Source organism: Dendrobates tinctorius, unplaced genomic scaffold (assembly GCF_039654945.1).
Source record: "Dendrobates tinctorius isolate UK_male_01 unplaced genomic scaffold, ASM3965494v1 ptg000014l, whole genome shotgun sequence".
Classification (NCBI taxonomy): domain Eukaryota; kingdom Metazoa; phylum Chordata; class Amphibia; order Anura; family Dendrobatidae; genus Dendrobates; species Dendrobates tinctorius.
This window is the reverse complement of record NW_027361682.1, coordinates 2807756-2831596: the sequence shown is the minus strand read 5'-3', so window position 1 is coordinate 2831596 and position 23841 is coordinate 2807756. Positions and strand designations below refer to the sequence as shown.

Below are 23841 nucleotides of genomic sequence, written 5' to 3'. Positions count from 1 at the left end.
CGGATGCCACAGGGGGAAAGAGCAGCTTTCTCCCACAGCAGAAGATTAGACTGCCTTTTCGTCAGCCTCAGGCACGCTTTCGAGCATTTCGCACCCCCGGATGGGCAACAGCGGCCAGTTCTTCCTCCCCAATTCGCTACACCCAGGACAAGGAGCGTCAGGTCACGTATAGAACCAACCCGCTGGGTAGGATGCGGGGCCGACCTCCCAGGTCAAGGGGGGCCAGGTCCCAGAGGCCCTCAGCAAAATGACTCGGGGCATCAGGTACCCGAGCACAGCAGAGTAGGTGGAATTCTCCTCAGGTTCCGCCACGTCTGGGTCGAAGTGGCACACGACGCATGGGTGGCGGAATTAGTGTCATCCGGGTACAAAATAGAATTTGTCGGGAATCCTCCAAGACGATTTTTTCGTTCCCGTCTTCCCAAATCGGAATCCCGGGCAGAGGCATTGCTAGGGGCCATCAGGTTTCTTCAGCGCAACGGGGTCATTGTACCGGTTCCAGAGTACGAAAGAACTCAAGGATTTTATTCCAACCTGTTCGCGGTCCCCAAGAAGGACTGAACAGTAAGGCCGGTTCTGGACCTAAAGCTCCTGAACAGGTTCATCAGAGTCAGACACTTTCGAATGGAATCCCTCCGGTCAGTGATATAGGCCATGGAGCAGGGAGAATATTTGGCCTCGATCGATGTCCAGGATGCCTACCTGCACATCCCTATTTTTCCCACGCATCAAAGGTTCCTACGGTTTGCAATCGATGGTCGGCATTTCCAATTTGTGGCCCTGCCTTTTGGGTTGGCCACGGCCCCCAGGATATTCACAAAGGTAATGGCGGTCGTCATGGCCATTCTACATTATCGGGGCATAGTGGTCTTGCCGTACTTAGACGACCTCTTGGTAAAGGGTCCGTCCTTTCGGGCATGTGAGGAAAATGTCAGCATCACGCTGGATACCCTATCTCGCCTAGGATGGTTGGTCAACGGGAAAAAGTCATCCCTTATCCCAGCTCGGAGGATTCCGTTCCTAGGGATGATTTTCAACACTTCCCGAGGGTTGGTAATTCTCCCTCAAGACAAGGCTCGGGCGCTCCGGCAGGGAGGCCCTCATACTATTCGATTCGGGATGAGGGTTCTAGGGAGGATGGTGGCGGCAATGGAAGCAATTCCGTTTGCTCAATTTCATCTTCGTCCCCTGCAGCACGCTCTCTTGGTAGCTTGGGACAGGAGTCCGTTCTCCCTCGATCATCAGTGCAGGTTGTCCTCTCAAGTCCGGCGAGCACTTCGGTGGTGGACGCGCGACTCTTCGCTTCTGCAGGGGAAACCCTTTCCCCCAGATGAATGGTTGGTGATCACAACCGATGCGAGTCTTCTCGGTTGGGGAGCAGTGTATCGCCATCACACGGCCCAGGGGCAATGGTCACCTCAGGAGGCTTGTCTCCCGATCAACTTGTTGGAGATTCGAGCGGTGCGGTTGGCACTGCAACATTTTCAGCACTTGCTAGCAGGACGCCCAGTCCGGATTCAGTCAGACAACGCCACGGAAGTGGCGTACGTGAATCACCAGGGAGGCACGCGCAGCAGGGCAACCATGCGTGAGATAGAGCATGTACTCCGTTGGGCCGAGAGGCACCACTCAGTAATCTCAGCAGTTCACATACCAGGCGTGGAAAATTGGGCAGCAGATTTCCTAAGCCGGCAAGGTGTCGCGGCCGGGGAATGGTCCCTGCACCCCGAGGTCTTCCAGCAGATTTGCCAACGGTGGGGGACTCCAGACATGGATCTGATGGCCTCCAGGGAGAACGCCAAAGTGGGCATGTTTGTCGCTTGGTCTCAGGACCCGCGAGCAATCGCAGTGGATGCGTTGGTCCTACCATGGAACCAGTTTCGGTTCCCATACCTGTTTCCCCCACTGCCACTTCTCCCGAGGGACATCAGAAAGATCAAGACAGAGGGAGTCCCGGCAATTCTGCTGGCCCCAGACTGGCCCCGTCGAGTATGGTACACGGATCTAGTGCAGCTTCTCGCAGACGTGCCTTGGCGTCTGCCGGAACGACCAGACTTACTGTCCCAGGGGCCGATCTGCCACCCGAACTTAGGGGCCCTGTGTTTGACGGCATGGCCGTTGAATCTTGGATTCTGACCCAGGCGGGGTTTGGGCGTGAGGTGGTTGCTACAATGGTTAGCGTCCGGAAGCTGGCCTCGGCGAGGGTTTATCATAACACTTGGAAGGTTTTCTTTCACTGGTGTCGAGAGCACGGGGTTGCGCCATTGTCCTTCTCGGTTCCCAACATCCTGGCTTTTCTGCAGTCAGGCCTAGACGCAGGTTTGGCCCCGAGTTCCCTGAGGAGACAGATATCGGCCTTGTGTGTCCTTTTCCAGCGAAAGATCGCTACCAATATGCAGGTGCAAGGCGACAACCTGGCCAAGCCTGCACACGTTTTCTAAGCATTACAATGTGCATACTCAGGCTTCGTCAGATGCGAGCCTGGGTAGGAAAATTCTCCAGGCAGCAGTGGCACGCCTTTAGACAGGAGGGCATGCGGTTTGGATCGGTGAGTTGCTCCCACCCAGGGACTGCTTTAGGACGTCCCACAGTCTCTGTGTCCCCCAATGAGACGAAGGAGAAACATGGATTTTTGTGAGTACTCACCATAAAATCCTTTTCTCCGAGATGCTCATTGGGGGACACAGCACCCACCCTGATAGCCAGTTGGCTCTTGTTTATTTGATTAGTATAATTCCTTGTTTAATGTAGGGTGGTCCTTTTTCCAGACATGATTTTCTGCGTTAAGGCTAATTTATTGTTATGTTCTCCTACTGCTTTTGCACTAAACTGGTTTCCGCCCGCTATCGGGGCGAGGGTGTATGCGGCGGAGGAGGACCTAACTTGTTTTTTTTATACTTAGTGTCGGCCTCCAGACGGCAGTAGCATACACCCACAGTCTCTGTGTCCCCCAATGAGCGTCTCGGAGAAAAGGATTTTACGGTGAGTACTCACAAAAGTCCATGTTTCTCTTCACACTGTACACTGCAGATTTTAAGTGCAACTCATCTAGCTGCTACTTGCAGAAGTATTCTGATGACTCTGCAATAGTAGGCCTCATCACAGGAGGAGATGAAAGAGAGTACAGAGATACTAACCAAGCTTTTGTGGAGTGGTGTCAGAGGAACCACCTTAGGATTAATTCCGGGAAGACCAAGGAATTGTTGGTGGACTTTCGCAACGGAAAAAAATCCACCAGTAGTGGTGAACATTCAGGGAAATTACATTGAGATAGTCGACACCTATAAGTACCTTGGTGTGATCCTCAATAATAAGCTTGACTGGGCCCATCACTTGGATGCAGTGTACAGGAAGGGCCACAGTAGGCTTTATCTGCTCAGAAGGCTGAGAGCCTTCGGAGTTAGGGGGGCACACCTTGCATCCTTCTTCAACTCTGTTGTGGCATCAGTCATCTTCTTTGGTGTGGCGTGCTGGGGTAGTGGCATATCAACCAGGGACAGGAATAGGCTGGACAAACTGATTAGAAGGGCCAGCTCTGTCCTGGGATGCCCCCTTGATCCAGTTCAGGAAGTAGGCGACAGGAGGATACTGGCCAAGGTGAGCTACATGGTGCAGAATGATTCCCATTCCATGCATGAGACCGTGACAAAGATGTGCAGTACTGTCAGTGACCGGCTACTTCATCCTAAATGTGAGAGGGAGCGCTATCGAAAGTCCTTCCTTCCTGCTGCAGTTAGGCTGTATAACCAGCACTGTCCAAAACGGAGAACGACCCAAACAGTGAACTGATAGATCCAAAGTTGTGATAGTCCGGTTATGTCAATGTAATGCCTTTATGCATCTGTATCTGTACTTGTTCCTGCCTTGCTGCTGTAATGCTCTGAATTTCCCCATGGTGGGACGATTAAAGGATTATCTTATCTTATCTTATCCAGATAATCTTGACCAAGTTGGTGTGCTCCACATCAGACAGTGGTAGTTTAGACCTCGTTTCCAGTTTGCATTTGAATCTCGCCAATATTGGGTTAAGGTTAAGTTTCTCATAGTTGGTTATTTGAGATGTTACATTAATACCTAAATATTTAAATTCAGTGACCACTTGTAAGCCCGACTCCGTATAGTGTGGTGCATTAGTATTCTCGTAATCCAGTGGAAGCAATACTGATTTAGTACAATTAATCACCAAACCCGAATATTTTCCAAACTTCTCATCTATCTCCATAGCTACAGGTAATGTTTTGGAGACTTCGTCCAAAAATAAAAAAGCATCGTCAGCATAAAGCGCAATTTTCTCCTCTCTATTCCCTCTGTGAAATCCCACTACTCCAGGGTGCTTCCTAATAATCACAGCTAATGGTTCAATGGCCAATGCATACAGCAGGGGAGACAGAGGACAACCCTGTCGTGTACCCCTCCCCAATTCAAAGACTGAAGTAAGATGCCCATGTACCCTTAATTGTGCCAATGGCCTCTCATATAATAATTTGATTCATGAAATAAATTCAGCACCCATACCAAATTTCTTCAAAACTACCCACAAATATTCCCACTCAACAGAGTCAAATGCTTTAGCAGTGTGAAGCTTTGGGTATAACGACAATGACCGCTTCTCTCATTGATAGAGGCAGAGTGCCTTCCTTAGCTGCCTCCTGGAAGGCGCACAATAATTGAGCTAATAATACATGCCAGAATTTCTTGTATAGTTCCACAGGGAACCCATCCAACCCTGCTGATTTATTATTGGCCATTGATGCTGTGGCCATTTGTAGCTCCTCTAATTGCAGGGGACTATTCAGGTATTTTTGATCTGCCTCAGAGATAGCTGGAAGATCAATTCCCTCCAGATAAGTCAGGATTTGTTCTCTGCTAACCTTGATTTTGGTTCAGTATAAGTCCTGATAGAATTCCTTGAAAATATTTGAGATTTCATCGGGCTGATTAACCATTGCACCTTCCTTGTCTTTTAAAGCTCCTATAAAGGATGTCCCTATTTGAGCCCTTGCGATCATAGCCAATAGATGTCCTGCCTTTTCCCCGTATTCATAGAAATGTATCTGGGAAAATAATCGTTTATTCTTGTCCTTCTCCCTAATGTGTGTTGAGTATGCCTCTTGCTCCTCTTTCCAAGCCATTAGTTCCTCCTCTGCACCTGATAAGATATATTTCTTCTCCGTGATTCTAAACCTGTCCTGCAAGAATTCCCCAAATTGATTATTTTTAGGCTATGTGCCCACGTTGCAGAAATGTTGCGGAAATATCCGCAGCATTTGCGCATCTCCCGCCGCGGGAAAAACGCATGCGTTTTCCTGCTTGTTTTCCGCGATTTTTGCGTGCGGAATTCAAGCGCATTCCCAGCGATTTTAAGCATCGCTTGGAATGTGATTGACAGGTTGGTCACACTTGTCAAACATAGTGTTTGTGACCAATTTTTTTACTATTGAGGCTGCCTATGCAGCCTCAATAGTAAATGGTAGAATGTAATGGTAGAATGTAAAAAATAATAAAAAAAAAAAAAGTTATTCTCACCTTCCGACGGCCCCCAATCTCCTCCGCGGCGCTCCCGGCATCTTCCAGTCCCAGTAGTGCTTAACGCGAAGGACCAGAGATGACGTCATCAATGGTATTTCTCGCAAAGCATTACAGGGAACGGAAGATGTCAGGCGCGTGGTATGAGGCGGGAAATTGTCCCGGGGCCGTCGGATGGTGAGTATATCAATATTTTTTATTTTAATTCTTTTTTTTACAGGTATATGGTACCCAGGGCCTGGAGTAGAGTCTCCTCTCCTCCAGACCTTGGGTACCATCCACACATGAAGCACTCACTTTACGCATGGTGGGCATAGCCACATGCGTAAAATGAGCGTTTCAATGCAATCCTATGGGTGCAGAATCGCTGCGATTCCGCACAAAGAATGATCATGCTGCGGATTTTACCGCAATGCAATTTCGCAGGGGTAAAATCCGCAGCATTAGCACAGCATGTGCGGAATCCCATAGGATTGCATGGGATGCGTTTTTTTTACGTTTTCGCGGCAATTCCGCAGTGGAAAATTGCTGCGAAAACGCAAAAAAAGCTACGTGTGATCGCAGCCTTAGTCTTGGATCTATTTATGGCTTGTATCAAAACTAGTTCCCCTTATATATTCCATGACAGCCACCTTCTTTAAGGGGTCTCCGAAACCCCTCCTACATTCCAAGAGATACATTTTACTTGGTTAGCCATTGGGATATGGCGCATAGGGGATGGACAGAATATGCATGGCAAGCGTTATCATGACTCCGGTTCCCAAATACAAGGCCATGTTAATACCCCATTTTCCATGCGAGATAACTGTAATCCATACAAGTAGCAGAACTGTGCAGCACATTCTGTCAACAGTCAACTTAAAAAAAAAATATACAAACCGAAAAATACAGATCCATCCATAAAAACCAGATGGATGGGGTTACCAGTTCAACTCCCTTCCGTACATAATGCAAGCGAACAACCTACAAAAAGAGAGAAAAATAATCATTTCTTGGGAGCCTGCCATTATAGGATAAAAGACAAAGAATCCATTTTCCTCTGGGCCGCTTATTACTTGATAGGAATTATGACCCCAGCAGTCAGTCAGATATTTTCTGATATCACATGACTTAAGTTATACTTATTTCTTCAGCGTTGCGGATTCTGGTGAAGTCGCTGCTCATTTAGATCCAGCCAGCGGAGTGCTTCCTTAGGATTTTCAAAAAAAAGGAGGTTCCTCCCCGGGCGGTCACTCTGAGTTTCGCGGGGTTCAGCATAGAATATGGTATTTGTAGCTGGTGTAGACGACGTTTCACATCCACAAATTGTGCTCTGCGGTTTGACACTTCAATGGAATAGTCAGGGAAAAAGGACACCTTTTGGCCATTGACGGATATGTCCCCTTTATCACGAGCTGCCTTAAGGATGTTGTCACGGTCCTTATAATGAAGCAATTTTATTGGGACTGGGCGCGGAAGTGCTACCGGTGGTAATGACCGGGTAAGTATTCTATGTGCCCTCTCCACAGCAAAGGGGTCAAGTTTCTGCCCCAAACAGGGAATGTAGCCATTTCTCAAAATAATCAGTAGGGTTGTTGCTCTCAGTTTTTTTAGGAATGTCAATTAGCCTTATATTATTCCGCCTAAGTCTGTTCTCCAAATCGTCTGTTTTAGCCAGCAAGGCCAAGATCTGTTGATCATGTCTGCGGTTGTCACTGATAATTTGCGGCTGTTTACCCTCCAGGTCACTAATTCTCCCTTAGGATGCTGTAGTGCGATCTTTTGCTTTTTGCAGCCCCTGTCTCTGTTCTTTCTTAATCTCACCCATCCTGGACCCTGTGCACATGTGACCGCAGGGTCAGTTACATCGGCCGCTCTGTGTGCACTATTATAGTGTTGTGTTTATCATTTTTTATTCATTATTATCATTTCTTCCCTGACACATATCCCCTTCTAGGTTTTCTCAATTTATGCAGCGCCTTTCTGGGACAATCACATTTACTGGGATTACAGTTTTCTGTGATTTATATTCATGTTCTATCATTATCTGTTACTGACGTCCCCGGTTCTGCCATCCCGATCTCTGTGCATGTTCCCTGCACTTTATAATTTGTCTTGTTTTCATGTGATATTTAATAAAGATTCAGATAATTTAGATTTTCCTTTTTAGATTTGTTCTGTATTTTTGGTGCTGGATTGGAGATATTCTGGGATAAATCTCTGTGTGTGACTATAATGGGACTGTGTGTTATACCGGGGGCAGGACGGGGCCATGACTGGATGTAGTGATCATGTGGAGCCGGTAACAGCTCCGGAGATTTCTTACATGGGATCTTTATGATGTGACATCATCATCTTCTCCCCATTCAGGTCCCTACAATATCGGATCCTCTCAGTGGAGATCTTCTATATAAGAGAATTCTCTTGAGTGACCCTACAAGGATGGATAGGGACAGGGACAAGATGGCAGAATGGATATTACACCTCACTCTAGAGATCCTCTTCCGGCTTACTGGAGAGGTGAGATTCTGATGACATCACATTACATCATTCTTATCTATGGGAATAACAGATGGACAGAACTGGAGAGGTGAGGACTCTGGAAATGTCTGTAGTGAGGTTTATTAATGTGTCTCTCCATAACCAGGATTACACAGTAGTGAAGAAGACCTCTAGGGAGCGCTGTCAGGACCCTGTGTCTGAGAGATGGGGAAGACCCCTGAGCCCAATCACGGGGCCTCCACCTCACCCCCTGATACATGAGGACATCAATGACCAGAAGATCTTAGAACTCACCTACAAGATGATTGAGCTGCTGACTGGAGAGGTGATACTGCTGGGAATGCTGGGACATTATACAGTAATGCTATGGAGGGATCGGGGGGTGACAGTATCATTGTATGTGTCAGGTTCCTATAAGGTGTCAGGATGTCACCGTCTATTTCTCCATGGAGGAGTGGGAGTATATAGAAGGACACAAATATCTGTACAAGGACGTCATGATGGAGGTTCCCCAGCCCCTCACATCACCAGGTAATAGACAGGACTAAATACACACGGCCTATAATTATCTGCATGTAAAGAACGAATTCAGTCCCTGTTTGTGTTTCCTCCAGTTCTATCCAGTGAGAGGACAACATCAGAGAGATGTCACCGTCCTCTTCTTCTACTGGACTGTAAACAAGAAGATCCCAATGTTCCTCAGGATCATCAGGTAGATGGAGAGAAGGTGTCATGAGATCTTCCATATGAGCTGTGAATGGCTATGTAGGGCTTAAGTTCAGTCTTGTTTTATCCACCAGTATAAGGCTTCTTTTACACTTACCGTGTTTTTGCGGCCCCAATAGATTTCTATGGGGCCGCAAAATCTGTCCGCAAAAAATCCACGGTGCGCCTTATGGCCGTGAAAAAAAGATCGAGCCTGAATGCGACTGAAGAAATAAACAGAAGTTTGTTTTTGTGGTGCACCGTCACTTCCGGTTTTGTGGAACGCCGTTTTTCTCCCCCAATTCTATTTCCATAGTATTGGAAAATAAGGGTCTGTTATTGCGGCAGACCGTAAAAATTGCTACAATATGGGCCGCAAAAAACACAGCAAGTGTAAAAGTAGCCTACGGGAAGAGTGAGTCGTATAACTCGGACGGGGATTGCACCACAATGCTAGAAGTGGCCGGTCATGGCCGGTCATGCTTGGAGTGCACACTTAATATTCCTCAAGTGCCAGTAATGAGCAATAGCACAACCTCACTCTATAGATCTCCATATAGAAAGCATACACTACAACTACAGTCTATTGTGTATACAGTAAACCACCTCGAAACATCTTCCAAGTCTCTTCCCAGCTGCAATGCCGACCCTCTGTAACTCTACCCTGCCCAGCTGCAGGACTGACCCTCTGTAACTCTCCCCTGCCCAGCTGCAGGGCTGACCCTCTGTAACTCTCCCCTGCCCAGTTGCAGGTCTGACCCTATGTAACTCTCCCCTGCCCAGCTGCAGGACTGACCCTCTGTAACTCTCCCCTGCCCAGCTGCAGGGCTGACCCTCTGTAACTCTCCCCTACCCAGCTGTAGGGCTGACCCTCTGTAACTCTCTCTTACCCAGCTGTAGGGCTGTCCCTCTGTAACTCTCCCCTGCCCAGCTGCAGGGCTGACCCTCTGTAAAGGCCCCGTCACACACAGCGATCTCGCCAGCGAGATCGCTGTGTGTGACGGGGATCAGCGACCGGCCCCCCTGCTGGTTGTCGCTGATCGTGCACTAATGTCCTGGGCCATTTTTTGATCACTGGTCTCCCGCTGGCCAGCGCGCATTGCTGCGTGTGGCAGCGAGAGACCAGCGATCAGCGACGCTGGTTTCTAATGTAAACATCGGGTATCTATGAGTTGCGCGGCTCTTGGATACCCGCTGTTTAAGTTGGAAATGAGCACACACGCTGGTTTCCAGGGTAAACAGTGGGTATCTAGGAGCCGCGGCACAGGCACCCGGTTCTCTGGCAGTCACTGGACACACACTGTACGTCCCGCCCTCCCTGGTCCCCACAGTTGGCGATGGTGGAAGCTGGTCTGCGTGGCACTGCTCTGTGTGCACGATTCTCCACTGCTCCGTACGACTCTGCTCTCTCTGGCTTCTTGGCACACGGTGCTGCACTCCCTGGCTTGCTGATGAACACACACCTAATCTTGGCACAGTGGCCCCGGTCTCTCTCTTCAGGTGCAGCACTGCCTGTCACTGCCCTGGCACACACTGGTGAGGAAGGGAGGACCTGTGCGCACTGCTCACCAGTCTCCTGCGCGCTGCTCTCTGCTCTGTTCCTCTCCGACGCCAGACTGCAGTCCTTTGCGCACTTTTTCCTTTTCTGCTTCCCCCCATCCTTCTGTCACTTCAGGAAGCTCCGTCTCCCTTAAGCTTCCCCAAGACTACTGGGGAAGCTCCGCCTCCCTAATCCTCACTCCCTGGGACAGAGGATGCAGCCTCTCAAGTTCCGGACCCAGCATGCATGTGCCTGTGGTCCGGTCCACCTCCTTACTCATACGCATGCGTTGTTTTGAGGTGTGTGGCGGGGCGTGCAAACGCAACATGTTGCATTTTTTGAAGCGTCAAATATGCGCAGGCATGCACATCCAGATGAGTGCATCAAAAAAACGCATTACTGTCTATAGAAACTCATTGGTACGCAAGGGCATGCGTACGCATGCCTTCTTCAAAATGTAAATATAAATCCCATGAGACAAGTCCATTTATGTCTGATGTCATATCGAACGCATGCGCATAAACAACACAAATGCATACCAACGCATGCACACACAGCGGTTTTTCTGTCATGCGTAAGATGATGCGCATAAAAACGCTATGTAAACGTACGTTATGCATGCGCGGATGATACGCTGCGGACTCAAATAATAATGTGAACCTAGCCTAACTCTCCACTGCCCTGCTGCAGGGCTGCCCCTCTGTAACTCTCCCCTGCCCAGCTGCAGGGCTGACCCTCTGTAACTCTCCCCTGCCCAGCTGCAGGGCTGACCCTCTGTAACTCTCCACTGCCCAGCTGCAGGGCTGACCCTCTGTAACTCTCCCCTGCCCAGCTGCAGGGCTGACCCTCTGTAACTCTCCACTGCCCAGCTGCAGGGCTGACCCTCTGTAACTCTCCCCTGCCCTGCTGCAGGGCTGACCCTCTGTTATTCTCCCCTGCCCAGCTGCAGGGCTGACCCTCTGTAACTCTCCCCTGCCCAGCAGCAGGGCTGACCCTCTGTAACTCTCCCCTGCCCAGCTGCAGGGCTGACCCTCTGTAACTCTCCCCTGCCCAGCTGCAGGGCTGACCCTCTGTAACTCTCCCCTGCCCAGCTGCAGGGCTGACCCTCTGTAACTCTCCCCTGCCCAGCTGCAGGACTGACCCTCTGTAACTCTCTCCTGCCCAGCTGCAGGGCTGACCCTCTGTAACTCTCCCCTGCCCAGCTGCAGGGCTGACCCTCTGTAACTCTCAACCGGCCCAGCTGCAGGGCTGACCCTCTGTAACTCTCCCCTGCCCAGCTGCAGGGCTGACCCTCTGTAACTCTCCCCTGCCCAGCTGCAGGGCTGACCCTCTGTAACTCTCCCCTGCCCAGCTGCAGGGCTGACCCTCTGTAACCCTCACCTGCCCTGCTGCAGGACTGACCGTCTGTAACTCTCCCCTGCCCAGCTGCAGGGCTGACCCTCTGTAATTCTCTCCTGCCCAGCTGCCTACAATCCATAACAATCACATAAAAGTGACTACAATAAACCATAGCATTAGTCATATAGTTACAGTACTAGTCATCAGGGTCCTGTAATAACATTATATATTACAGCATCACAAATATACCTTTGTCATATAGAAATTATCTTCAGGAGATGCCAGGATCTTCCATTCCTTTGCACCAGGAATATGACAGTGAGTTTTCCTTGTTTTCCACATTCACAGTCCTCAGATCTTAACCCTATAAAGCATATCTTTTCGACGAGGTAGAATTGGTTGTTCAGAGCATCTCAGCTTCTTCATCTAAATTGCGGCAATTGCAAGAACCCATCCTGTTGGCATGGGCCAGTATTCCTGGGGAACCATCTCAGCACCTTGTGCAATCTATGACGTGATTAATATCTGAGGTTCTGAAGGGCAAAGAAGATCCTACGTGTTACTGTATGGGTGTCTCTAGTAATGTGGCCATTCATTGTATGTTCTACTGTGTTGTTCGGACTATAAGATGCACTTTTTTCCCAAAAAATATGGGGGGAAAAGGGGGGTGCATTTTATAGTTGGAATGTACTTACAATTAGCGTGTGGCAGCAGGAGTTGGGCGATTCTTCCGGTGGTCCAACACTGCAGGGCGATGATCTCGCTCCCATCCCAGCCTGGTGCGGCAGGTTTGGCGGTGCTTGGTGGTGCGAGGGGCTCCAGCGACATTTTGTGAAAGCACGGAGCCCCCGCACTTCTATTGCCTCGATGCTGTGGCCTCTGGGAAAATGGACGCCGGAGGTGGCGCATGCTCAGATTTGAGATCTCTGCTTGGAGATCTCATCTGACAATGCATGCGCTGCCTCCAGCATCCATTTTCCTGGAGACTACAGCATCGAGGAAATAGAAGTGCGGGGCTCCGGGCTTTCACAAAATGTAGCCATAGCCCCACACCACCGAGCACCTCCAAACCTGCGCACCAGTCTGGGTCATATCGTCAGGCCACAAAACACCCCCTGTGACTCCACTCCACCAGCGCTGCCGATCCCCCCTCTAGGTATGCTGAATTCAGGACTGTAAAACGGACCCCCATTTGACGCATTCATTTTTTTTCCTATTTTCCTTCTGAAAAATTGGGGTGCGTCTTATGGTCCGGTGTGCATCTTATAGTGTGAAAAATACGGTATATCTGGTGGAGATGACAGGGTAAAGATGGTCATAGACATTAGATGGTGTCTGGATCTTCTCATATGTCTTCATATGTCAGTGACTTTTAGAATATTTCTTTCAGGGTAAAGATCTGCCCCATAATACTACAGAGACGTATATGAGGGGTGATGAGCGGTGTAAAGAGGAGATTCCTACAGATAACCACACAGGTGAGTAGTGACCACTAAATGCAGAGAAGTCACAGGCTCTAATCAGTCACTGGCTTGTAGAGCAAAGGCCCCATTACATTTAGTGATGCACCAGCGATCTCGACAACGATACGACCTGGTCAGGATCGCTGGTGCATCGCTAAATGGTGTCACTAGTGAGCTGCCAAACAGGCAGATCTCACTAGTGATGCAGCAGCAGTTGGCGGTCGATACTTACCTGTCACACGCAGCGAGGGTGACATCTTCCGCCCACGTCCATGGAGTCGCTCGTCGGCTCCAACAGGAAGCCGGCGACGAGGAATGGACCAGGCCGATCTCGCACGATCAGCGATATCCAGCAGGGAGCCGGGTCGGAGGTAAGTGTCACATGTAGCGAGATCGCTACCGATATCGCTGTTACGTCACAAAATCGGTGTGAAGGGGGCTTTACTTTAGATGTTCTGAGTTTTTTTCGTGCGTTTACTGAAACATTTGATGTGGATGTAGGGGCTGATTCACTATGGGGACTATTTTTTATTTTTACAGTGTGATAAGAAATATCACTCAGGTAGTCACTCCCTACCTATCTTTTTGCCTGCTGCTGATCTCTACCGACACAGAGCTGTCACAGGCCGCTCTTACTAGTAATATGGCTATTCTTCCGTTCTGCTCTGTTGACGGGGTGTGACTGCTGATGTCATGCTGATTGGTAGTTTAGCTGCTGGAAGCCGTCTATTAATCACCATGGTATCGGAAGTCATGCCTTATGTACAAATCAGCCTAGAAGAAGAAGAGCTGCTCGGCTGATGTGGAGAAGCCGAAACACCGGCAGGAGCGGTCAGTGACCACTATGACCCAGCGTCAACTACAACAGGCAAGTAATTGCTTCTGTTGGCAAATACCTGCCTGTTTAGTTTTTAGGCCCAGGATCTAAAAAAATTAAGTCTTGGACAATCTTCTCAAGATTGGCACTGTGCACACCAGTCTTTAATGAAGGAGGGCTGTGGGGAAAGTTCTACTGAATTCATTCAGGCGTGCACACCCTACTTCTCTGTGGTACACGCCTTGCCAGAAATAATACCCAAGTCAAGGATGGATTGGAGCAACATTTCTAATGGTTGTAACATACTTAGTTGATCCAATCTACATTTTTATTTACAGTTATAATAGGGATTGACTCAAATCCTGCTTTAGCCTAGTCCCTGGCTTTGAACTCATCAAGGACTCCCCTTTCTTTAGTTACCGCTGTCTGTTGCCATTTACTATCCATAATAGTGTTTAGTAGATAATCACAAGGATATGTATTACTCGGGTGGCAATGTGCGGCATGGATCCATGTTGGTTTCCCTTCGAGTTTCACTGAGGTAGGTGTTGCCAGGAGTACTTGGTATAGCAGCTCAAACTGTGGATCTAGGCTCCTTCTCACATGTCGGCGTATGACCACCAATCACCTAGTTTCAGCTGATGCACATGTGCACTGGCATTAGGATCTGGAATGGATGAGAACACATGTTTATGCACCACATTAAGTCTTCTTTGCATGGCCTGGACATAGGCTGTCATAGAACCATGTTTTATTTGTAGTACCTATGGAAAGTATAGACCAGTCTTTGGGGCACTACCAAGCAGGACTTCAGAAGGAGACAAGCCTGTCTTTCTATTTGGAGTGTGTCTGACTGAAGAGAGTGCAAGACACAAGCACCAAGAGACAAGCACTCTACCCACTTCTTTCCTGTCTCTGTCATGGCCCTTGGAATTTTTAAGTTTGTCGTTTTAGCATTACCACTTTTGACCGGATAGGCTTCCGGCCAAACAGAGAAGAGATCTACACATACTAGGACATATTCATACACTCCTACCTTGGGTAGTTGTATGTAGTTAATCTGCAGTCTCTGAAACAGGTAGAGAGGCCTGGGTGTCACTTTCTTAGGGACTTCTGTTTTACCTGTGTTGTGCTGTGCACAGGCGGGCAGGACTGCTCAAGTTTCGCAGCTGCGTAACTGAAACCAGGAGCGATCCAGAAGGCATTGGCCATGGTACACATGTGACTTTTTGAGGCGTGAGTGGGGCCATGTGCTGCTTGCTACATTACTGGGATAAGGGACATTGGTAAACACACAATTTTATCCCTATTCTCCCATATTCCATTTGAGTTTAGCTCAGCTCCCATTTTACCCCAGTGTTCCTTTTCTGTGGGGGAAGCCTGTTGCTGGAGGGATTTCAGGACATTTAGGCTCAGTGTGGCTGGAATACGCTGACTCTCCACCACCTTCCTCTGCTCCCTAGGCCACCTTGCTGCTACTTTAGCAGCCTCATCCTCCCATCTGTTGCCCTCTACCTCCATGGAGTCACCTTTTGTGTGTGGTTTCACCTTGATTATGCCAACCTGGACTGGTAACATCAATGCCTCCATTAATTGTTTCACCAGCTCTGCATTTTTAATGGGCTTACCAGCAGCTGATGTAAGATAGGGCCATAATCATGGGCTATTCCCCATGCATAATTTGAATCTGTGTAAATATTAGCGACTTTACCTGCAGCAGCTCTACAAGGCTCAGTGAGTGCCTTCAATGTTGCCTCCTGCAGTGCTGACATGTGAGGAGCGGGTGGTTCAGCTCGGATTACCTCATGTGAGGATACTACTGCATATCCAGTGTAGAATCGCCCGTCTTGGTTGTATCTGGTGCCATCTACAAAAAAACCCCTCAAAATCTGCATTAGGATCACGAACATGTGCAAAACCCACTGTATCTTGACTCATCAGTTCTATGCAGTCATGTTCGTGCGTCATATCAGAGTACTCTTCCTGGACGGACGAGTGGGGGCAGCGGTTCCGCATTCATGATTTCATGGAGGGAAACAGCAGCATATTCGGTGTAGAACTGGCCATCCACGCCATACTGCGATCCATCCACAAAGAGCTCATGGTCTTGGTTATCTAGTGGGACATCGGCAACATGACTGAAACCCCCCTGTGGGACATTATCTGTACACAATAAGAAAGAAAGTTGGCACCAACTTATGAATGAATGCAGGTATATTTAAAAAGAAGGAAAAAGATGCGGCACTGACCCAGATTTGCAGTGCAGTGTTTCTTTATTCTACCATTAAAGGTCACACAATAAAGGACAGGCAGATAACATGAGGCATGCGGGGAAAAAGACGGACGACAGCCGTTTCGCGTACACAGACGCTTCAACAGGTCCAGGTGTGTAATTACGTGATGTCATTTCCTTAAATAGGTCCATGACTAACAACAGGTGAACATTTAAAAAAAACATGAATGGACATTTTCAATTAAAAACAAGTAACATAATTACATCTTTATACTGACTGCAGGAACAATCACAACAAGAGTGTATAAAGATCCTTACAAACAATTTTTTTCTCTCTTTACAAAAAAATAGACAGATCCAACCTATCATTCAGTCCTAAAGGACCCTGCGCTTTAGATTTAATTATCCATCTGGCTTCGTGTCTCATCAACAATTTAGTATGATGACCACCTTGTGGTGGAAATTTTACAATTTCTAAACCAGCAAAGCGTAGTAATTCCGGGTTGGAATTGTGTTTTTCTTGCGTATGTTTTATTAAGCGCAAAGACCCTTTTCCTGTACTGATGAAATGATAATGTTCACGGAATCTTGTTGCAATTGGTCTAATAGTTTTTCCTATGTAAAAAAATAACCAAGGACAAAACAAAATATATACCACAAATTTACTTTAACAAGAAATAAAATCTTTTCCTCTCTGCTGAACGGGTCTGATTTTTAGAGGATTGGAAGTCATATGTAAGTGACGGTAATTACAGTTACCGCATTTAAAGTTCCCTTTTTGGTGACTTTTTTTGTAACCAGTTTCTATCAAGAGATAACAAACGATTATGAACTATAAGATCAGCTATATTATTAGTACGTTTATATGCAAATTGCGGAGCCATAGTACAGATTTCCTGCAAATCTTTATCAGAGCGCAAAACATGCCAATTTTTTCATCATACCGCTTGGACAAAGTGCAATAACACGCGATAAAAAGACGGCTATAAATAATCATGGTACCGCTGAAAACATCATCTTGTCCCGCAAAAAACAAGCCGCAATACAGCATCATCAGCGAAAAAATAAAAAAGTTATAGCTCGCAGAATAAAGTGAAGCAAAGATAATTATTTTTTTCTATAAAAGTTTATATTGTATAAAAAATATATATATATATATATATATATATATATATATATATATATAAGGTATCGCTGTAATCGTAGTGATCCGAAGAATAAAGCTGCCATACCAATTTTACCACACGCGGAACGGAGAAAAATAAAAAATTCCTGAATTGCTGGTTTTTGTTGGTTCTGCCTCCACAAAAATCAGAATAGAAAGCGATCAAATAACATTATGTACCCGAAAATGGTACCGATAAAAACGTCAGCTCGTCCCGCAAAAATCAAGCACGCACAAGACTGTCGACTGGAATACGGAAAAATTATAGCTCATTAAAAATCATTTTTGTTGAAAAAAATAAGATTTTATTTTCACGGCTCTACATTATAAACTTCTGTGAAGCACTTGGGGGTTCAAAGTGCTCACCACACATCTAGATAAGCTCCTTGGGGGGTCTAGTTTCCAAAATGCGGTCACTTGTGGGGGGTTTCTACTGTTTAGGTACATCAGGGGCTCTCCAAACGCGACATGACGCCCGCAGACCATTCCATCAAAGTCTGCATTCCAAATCAGCGCTCCTTCCCTTCCGAGCTATGCCATGCGCCCAAACAGTGCATCCACCCCACATATGGGGTATCAGCGTACTCAGGACAAATTGCACAACAACTTTTGGGGTCCTTTTATCCTTGGGATAATAAAGATTGGGGATGAAAAGATCATTTTTTGGAAAAAATATGATGTTTTTAATTTTACAGCTCTACGTTATAACCTTCTGTGAAGCCCTTGGGGGTTCAAAGTACTCACCACACATCTAGATAAGTTCTTTTGGGGGGTCTAGTTTGCAAAATGGGGTCACTTATGGGGGGTTTCCTCTGTTTAGGTACATCAGGGGCTCTCTAAACGCGACATGGCGTCCGCTCTCGTTTCCAGCCAATTTGACATTCAAAATCTCAAATGATGCTCCTTCCCTTCTGAGCTCTGCTGTGCACCTAAAGATTGGTCTTCCCCCACACATGGGGTATCGGTGTACTCATGAGAAATTGCACAACAAATATTGTGGTTCAATTTCTCCTGATACCCTTGACAAAATAAAAAAAAATGTGTGAAAAATTTTGGGGGGAAAAAAGTTAAATGTTCATTTTTTCCTTCCACATTGCTTCAATTCTTGTGAAGTAACTAAAGGGTTAATAAACTTCTTGAATGTGGTTTTGAACACCTTGAGGGGTGTAGTTTTTAGAATGGTGTCACTTTTGGGTATTTTCTGTCAAATTGACCCCTCAAAGTGACTTCAAATGTGAGGTGGTGTCTTATAAAAATGGTTTTGTAAATTTTGTTGTAAAAATGAGAAATCGCTGGTCAACTTTTAACCCTTATAACGTCCTAACAATGAAAAAAATTTGGTTCAAAAATAGTGCTGATTTAAAGTAGACATGTGGGAAATATTATTTAGTAACTATTTTTTGTGACATATCTCTCTAATTTAAAGGCATAACAATTAAAAGTTTGAAAATTGCAAAATTTTAAAAATTTTCGCCTTATTTCCATTTTTTTCATAAATAAAAGCAAGTCATATCGAAGAACTTTTACCACTAACATAAAGTACAATATGTCACAAAAAACATTCTCAGAATCAGCTGGATCCATTGAAGCTTTCCAGAGTTATAAGCAGATAAAGTGACAGTGGTCTGATGTAAAAATTAAGGCCTGGTCATTAACCTACAAAATGGCTTGGTCGTTAAGGGGTTAAACTATACTAACACCACGTCCTCTATATCTCACCGGCAACAGCAGAAAGCATTACTATTTTATTAACCTCTGTAACAAGTGACATGGGAAATATTCCAGGGTCTGCCTTCTACTCCTCATGGCCAGCATTTCACTAGGATCCCAGAGACACCATACATGGGGCTCTACAAAAACTGGTCCCCTAGGCTGGGATGAAAGGTCTGGTGGCTATAGCCCAGGTGAAGACTGCAGGAGAGCAGCAGGGGTTTGAGGTGGGCTGCCTACCCTGGCTAAGTAATTGTCCTAGTGAGTTTTGGATGGCAGGAAAGGAGCTGGAGGGCAGGGCAGGTACTGAAGGGGTGTTGGTGCCATCCAGTGCAAGCATAATGTTCATTGGGGGCGTAGCATATGGGACACTGGCCTGGGGGGGGGCACACTGTGCACATGGATTGTGGGGGGCATAACAAAGCATACAATTCTAGCTTAGGAGTAGAAGGTTTAACATTTCCTATGTGCCAACAGGGGGCACCACATACATGACAGGTCTCCACCCAAACTAAATTCTAGTTGCTACATACACAGGGGGACAATGTAAGGGGGTGGAGACAAACTTGGAGCAGCAGGGCGATCAGTGCCATCTTTGTTTCATGCACATCACCTCTAATTACACAGAGGATTTTCCATCATCTCTCAGCCTGAACTTACAAGCCAGCATCATTTAAACATCCTCTTTTTTTCCTTCAGTATACTTCCAGAAATTCTCATCTTCCAACTTCTCTTTCCTTTCTTTGATAACGCCCTTCCTTTGATAACTAACCTTCCATTTTCTGCTGCCTTTAGACAAACGAAACGACTGAGTGTTCTCCAGTCACCAGAAATTCCAGCCCAAATCTGTGAACAGCGCAGAGGATGAGATGTCTGCCTGTCTTCTTGCGCCACGTGGTCTGACCACTCTTTGTCTCCCCTCTCGCTCTGAGAGTCTGAGATCACGAGGTCACACGCTGTACCTCCCCTTTCCTCGCTTACTGTCACAGATAGGAAGGGCAATCCCGGAAGAGAGACAACACTCTCAGACACACATAATCGGACAGACCGACAAACACAAAACCTGTCTGTCCTCTGTAACTGGGATTTCTGTCTCGGAACTTGTGCGCAGTGCTGAGGTTCAAAGAGGTGTCTGCTCGTTTCTTGCGCCCTGTGGTTCAACCACGCTATGCCCCGCACTCGAAACTCTAGGAGCACACAAACCTTGCACGCAACTTGCCACAGACCACCTCTAATCCCCCCTGCTTCCTACGACACAGGCAGAACTCAGATAGCCCAGAACAGTGCTGATACACACAAGACATGCCACAGGTTACAGGCAATCAATCGCGGTTTGCGTTCCTCACAGCCAGTAGCCGTGGGTTCCTTTAGGGGCCACCGGGTGTACGTATCACACCCCCCCCCCCCCCCCCGTGTCAGGGCAGCACAGACACTCGGCAAACACGAGCACAGAACTACACAAAATGGATCGAGTAACACAGGCAAGTACTACAGATTCATAAGGAAATCAGCAGACTTACCGTGTTTTCATGGAGGTGGTCAGTCTCCCTGTGAAACCACCCTGGAAGTTACCCCTCAATCCATTCCGAGTGTCGATGTTTGGTGACTGTACCCCCTTAGTGCCCCACTTTTGGTGCTAAGAATGTGAGGGTGATCCCTTAAATTGAGATCTTAGTGATTGCCTGTACCTGACCCAATAAATAGCTGAGTGCTAGCTTAAAAGATACACATCGGATACAGAATTAGATGTACACTCCTTTCCCAGCAAAGGCTTGCACACAACTGCCCTTTATTTTCAGGACAAGGAACTGTACAAGAGACAGGAAAAGGGCGTCACACAATCTTCTGAGCAGCCAGTGTCAGTCTGATAGGTCGATGTCAACTCCACTTCCATATATGGTGATGTATTCACGTCTGCATTCCAAACATTCCCTCCAGGGTTTCATTCAGGACACAGACGCCATGTTGCTACACCATATTTGAACTGACTTATGTAAGGTTTAATAACTGATTTCATTAGCCATTCTTTCCTTCATAGCTTTAGCCTTAACCCCTTCCCGACCCTTGACGCCACATAGGCGTCATGAAAAGTCGTGCCAATACGACCCATGACGCCTATGTGGCGTCATGAATTGATTGCCCTCCTGCGGGTCGGGTGACCGGGGTCACTGAAAGATCACCCGACCCGTACACACAGGACACCTTAGACTTAACCCCAGGGGGCGTGGCTTAGCCCCCACTTGCCTACGATCACTCTGATTGGCTGTTAAAAGTGAAACAGCCAATCAGAGCGATTTGTAATATTTCACCAATGAAATTTGGTGAAATATTACAATCCAGCCATGGCCGATGCTGCAATAGCATCGGACATGGCTGGACACTGAGACCCGACCCCCCCCACACACACACACCGACTGGCGGGGGCGATGGGCCCCCGCCACCGACGGACGGCGGCGATCGGTCGCCGCCATCATCATCTGATCCCCCTCCCTCTGCTCCCCCGCACCTTCCGATCCCCCCCGATACCTCCGATGTCCTGCTGTGGCTCCAGGGGTCCCGCCAAAATGGCGGGCGCATGTGCAGTGCGCCTGCCATTTTCCAAGATGGCGGCGCCCATGAATTTGCCGGCTGGCCATTCATTTTTCATTTTGATCACTGTGATGAACACTCACAGTGACCAAAATGAAAAAAAAGTAAATACACCCCCCGTTTATCACCCCCATAGGTAGGCTCGTATAATAAAATAAAAAAAATATTTTTATTTTTACATTAGGGTTAGAATTAGAGTTAGGGTTGGAAATAGGGTTAGGGTTGGAATTAGGGTTAAAATTAGGGTTAGGGGTGGGTTGGGGTTGGTAGTTGGTATAGGGTTAGGCTTGTGGTTAGGGTTAGAGTTGGGATTAGGGTTAGGGTTGTGGTTAGGGTTATGATTAGGATTGGGTTAGGGATAGGGGTGTGTTAGGGTTAGAGTTGGAGTTAGAATTGAGGGGTTTCGACTGTTTAGGCACATCACGGGGTCTCCGAACGCGACATGGCGCCACGATTTATTCCAGGCAATTTTGCATTCAAAAAGTCAAACAGCACTCCCTCCATTCCGAGCTCCGACGTGTGCCCAAACAGTGGTTCCCCCCACATATGGGGTATCGGCGTACTCAGGACAAACTGGACAACAACTTTTGGGGTCCAATTTCTCCTGTTACCATTGTGAAAATAAAAAAAATTGCAGGCTAAAAAATCATTTTTTGAGGAAAAAAAATATATTTTTATTTTCACGTCTCTGCGTTATACACTTCTGTGAAGCACCTGGGGGTTCAGAGTGCTCACTATGCATCTTGATAAGTTTGTTAGGGGGTCTAGTTTCCAAAATGGGGTCATTTGTGGGGAAGCTCCAAAGTTTAGGCACACGGGCTCTCCAAACACGACATGGTGTCCGCTAACGATTGGAGCTAATTTTCCATTCAAAAAGTCAAATGGCGCTCCTTCACTTCTGAGCCCTGCCGTGCGCCTAAACAGTGGTTCCTCCCCACATATGGGGTACCAGCGTACTCAGGACAAACTGAACAACAACTTTAGTGAAAATAAAAAATAGCGGGCTAAAAAAAATCATTTTTGAGGAAAAAAAAAATTTTTTTAATTTCATGGCTCTGCGTTTCTAAACTTATGTGAAGCACTTGGGGGTTCAAAGTGCTCACTACATATCTAGATAAGCTCCTTGGGGGGTCTAGTTTCCAAAATGGGGTCACTTGTGGGGGGTTTCTACTGTTCAGGCACATCAGGGGCTTTGCAAACGGAACATTCCATCAAAGTCTGCATTCCAAAATCGCACTCCTTCCCTTCTGAGCTCTCCCATGCGCCCAAACAGTGGTTCCCCCCCACATATGGGGTATCGGTGTACTCAGGACAAATTGCACAACACCTTTTGTGGTCCAATTTCTCCTGTTAGCCTTGTGAAAATAAAAAATAGCGGGCTAAAAAATCATTTTTGAGGAAAACATTTTTTTTTTATTTTCACTACTTATAAACTTCTGTGAAGCACTTGGAGGTTCAAAGTTCCCACCACACATCTAGATAAGTTCCTTGGGGGGTTCCAATGTTTAGGTACACAGGGGCTCTCCAAACGCGATATGGTGTCCGCTAACTATTGGAGCTAATGTTCCATTCAAAAAGTCAAATGGTGCTCGTTCCCTTTCGGGCCCTGCCGTGCGCCCAAATAGTGGTTTATGACCATATATGAGGTATTGGTGTACTCAGGAGAAATTGCCCAACAAATTTTAGGATCCATTTTATCCTGTTACCCATGTGAAAATGAAAAAATTTGATGCTAAAAGAACATTTTTGTTGGAAAAATTAAAATGTCCATTTTTTCCTTCCACGTTGCTTTAGTTCCTGTGAAGCACCTGAAGGGTTAATAATCTTCTTGAATGTAGTTTTGAGTAGCTTGAGGGGTGCAGTTTTTAGAATGGTGTCACTTTTGGGTATTTTCTGCCATATAGACCCCTCAAAGTCACTTCAAATATGAGTTGGTCACTAAAAAAAATGGTTTTGTAAATTTTGTTGTAAAAATGAGAAATTGCTGGTCAACTTTTAACCCTTATAACTTGCTAACAAAAAAAAATTGTTTCCAAAATTGTGCTGATGTAAAGTAGACATGTGGGAAATGTTATTTATTAACTATTTTGTGTCACATAACTCTCTGGTTTAACAGAATAAAAATTCAAAATGTGAAATTTTCAAAATTTTCGCCAAATTTCCGTTTTTTTTCACAAATTAACACAAAAATTATCGACCTAGATTTACCACTAACATGAAGTTCAATATGTCACAAAAAAACAGTCTCAGAATCGCTAGGATGCGTTGAAGCGT

The 23841-nt window shown here is 46.7% G+C and overlaps 1 protein-coding gene and 1 long non-coding RNA gene across 5 annotated transcripts in view; one reads left to right on the top strand and one right to left on the bottom strand.

The window, feature by feature from the left end:
* LOC141074284 (uncharacterized) overlaps nucleotides 1-21058 on the bottom strand; it is an 82076-nt gene extending 61018 nt beyond the window's left edge. Inside the window, exon 1 of the long non-coding RNA XR_012227177.1 lies at nucleotides 20499-21058. This is a non-coding gene — a long non-coding RNA (uncharacterized lncRNA). The remainder of the gene's footprint in view (nucleotides 1-20498) is intronic.
* The window catches only part of LOC141073554 (uncharacterized), a 132756-nt gene that overhangs the window by 86517 nt on the left and 22398 nt on the right, over nucleotides 1-23841 (top strand). For all 4 annotated transcript variants that reach the window (XM_073560852.1, XM_073560824.1, XM_073560833.1 and 1 more), the window contains 5 exons: nucleotides 7876-8025; nucleotides 8153-8332; nucleotides 8415-8538; nucleotides 8622-8719; nucleotides 12981-13068. In XM_073560852.1, the coding sequence (XP_073416953.1) occupies nucleotides 7876-8025; nucleotides 8153-8332; nucleotides 8415-8538; nucleotides 8622-8719; nucleotides 12981-13068 (640 nt within the window). The remainder of the gene's footprint in view (nucleotides 1-7875; nucleotides 8026-8152; nucleotides 8333-8414; nucleotides 8539-8621; nucleotides 8720-12980; nucleotides 13069-23841) is intronic.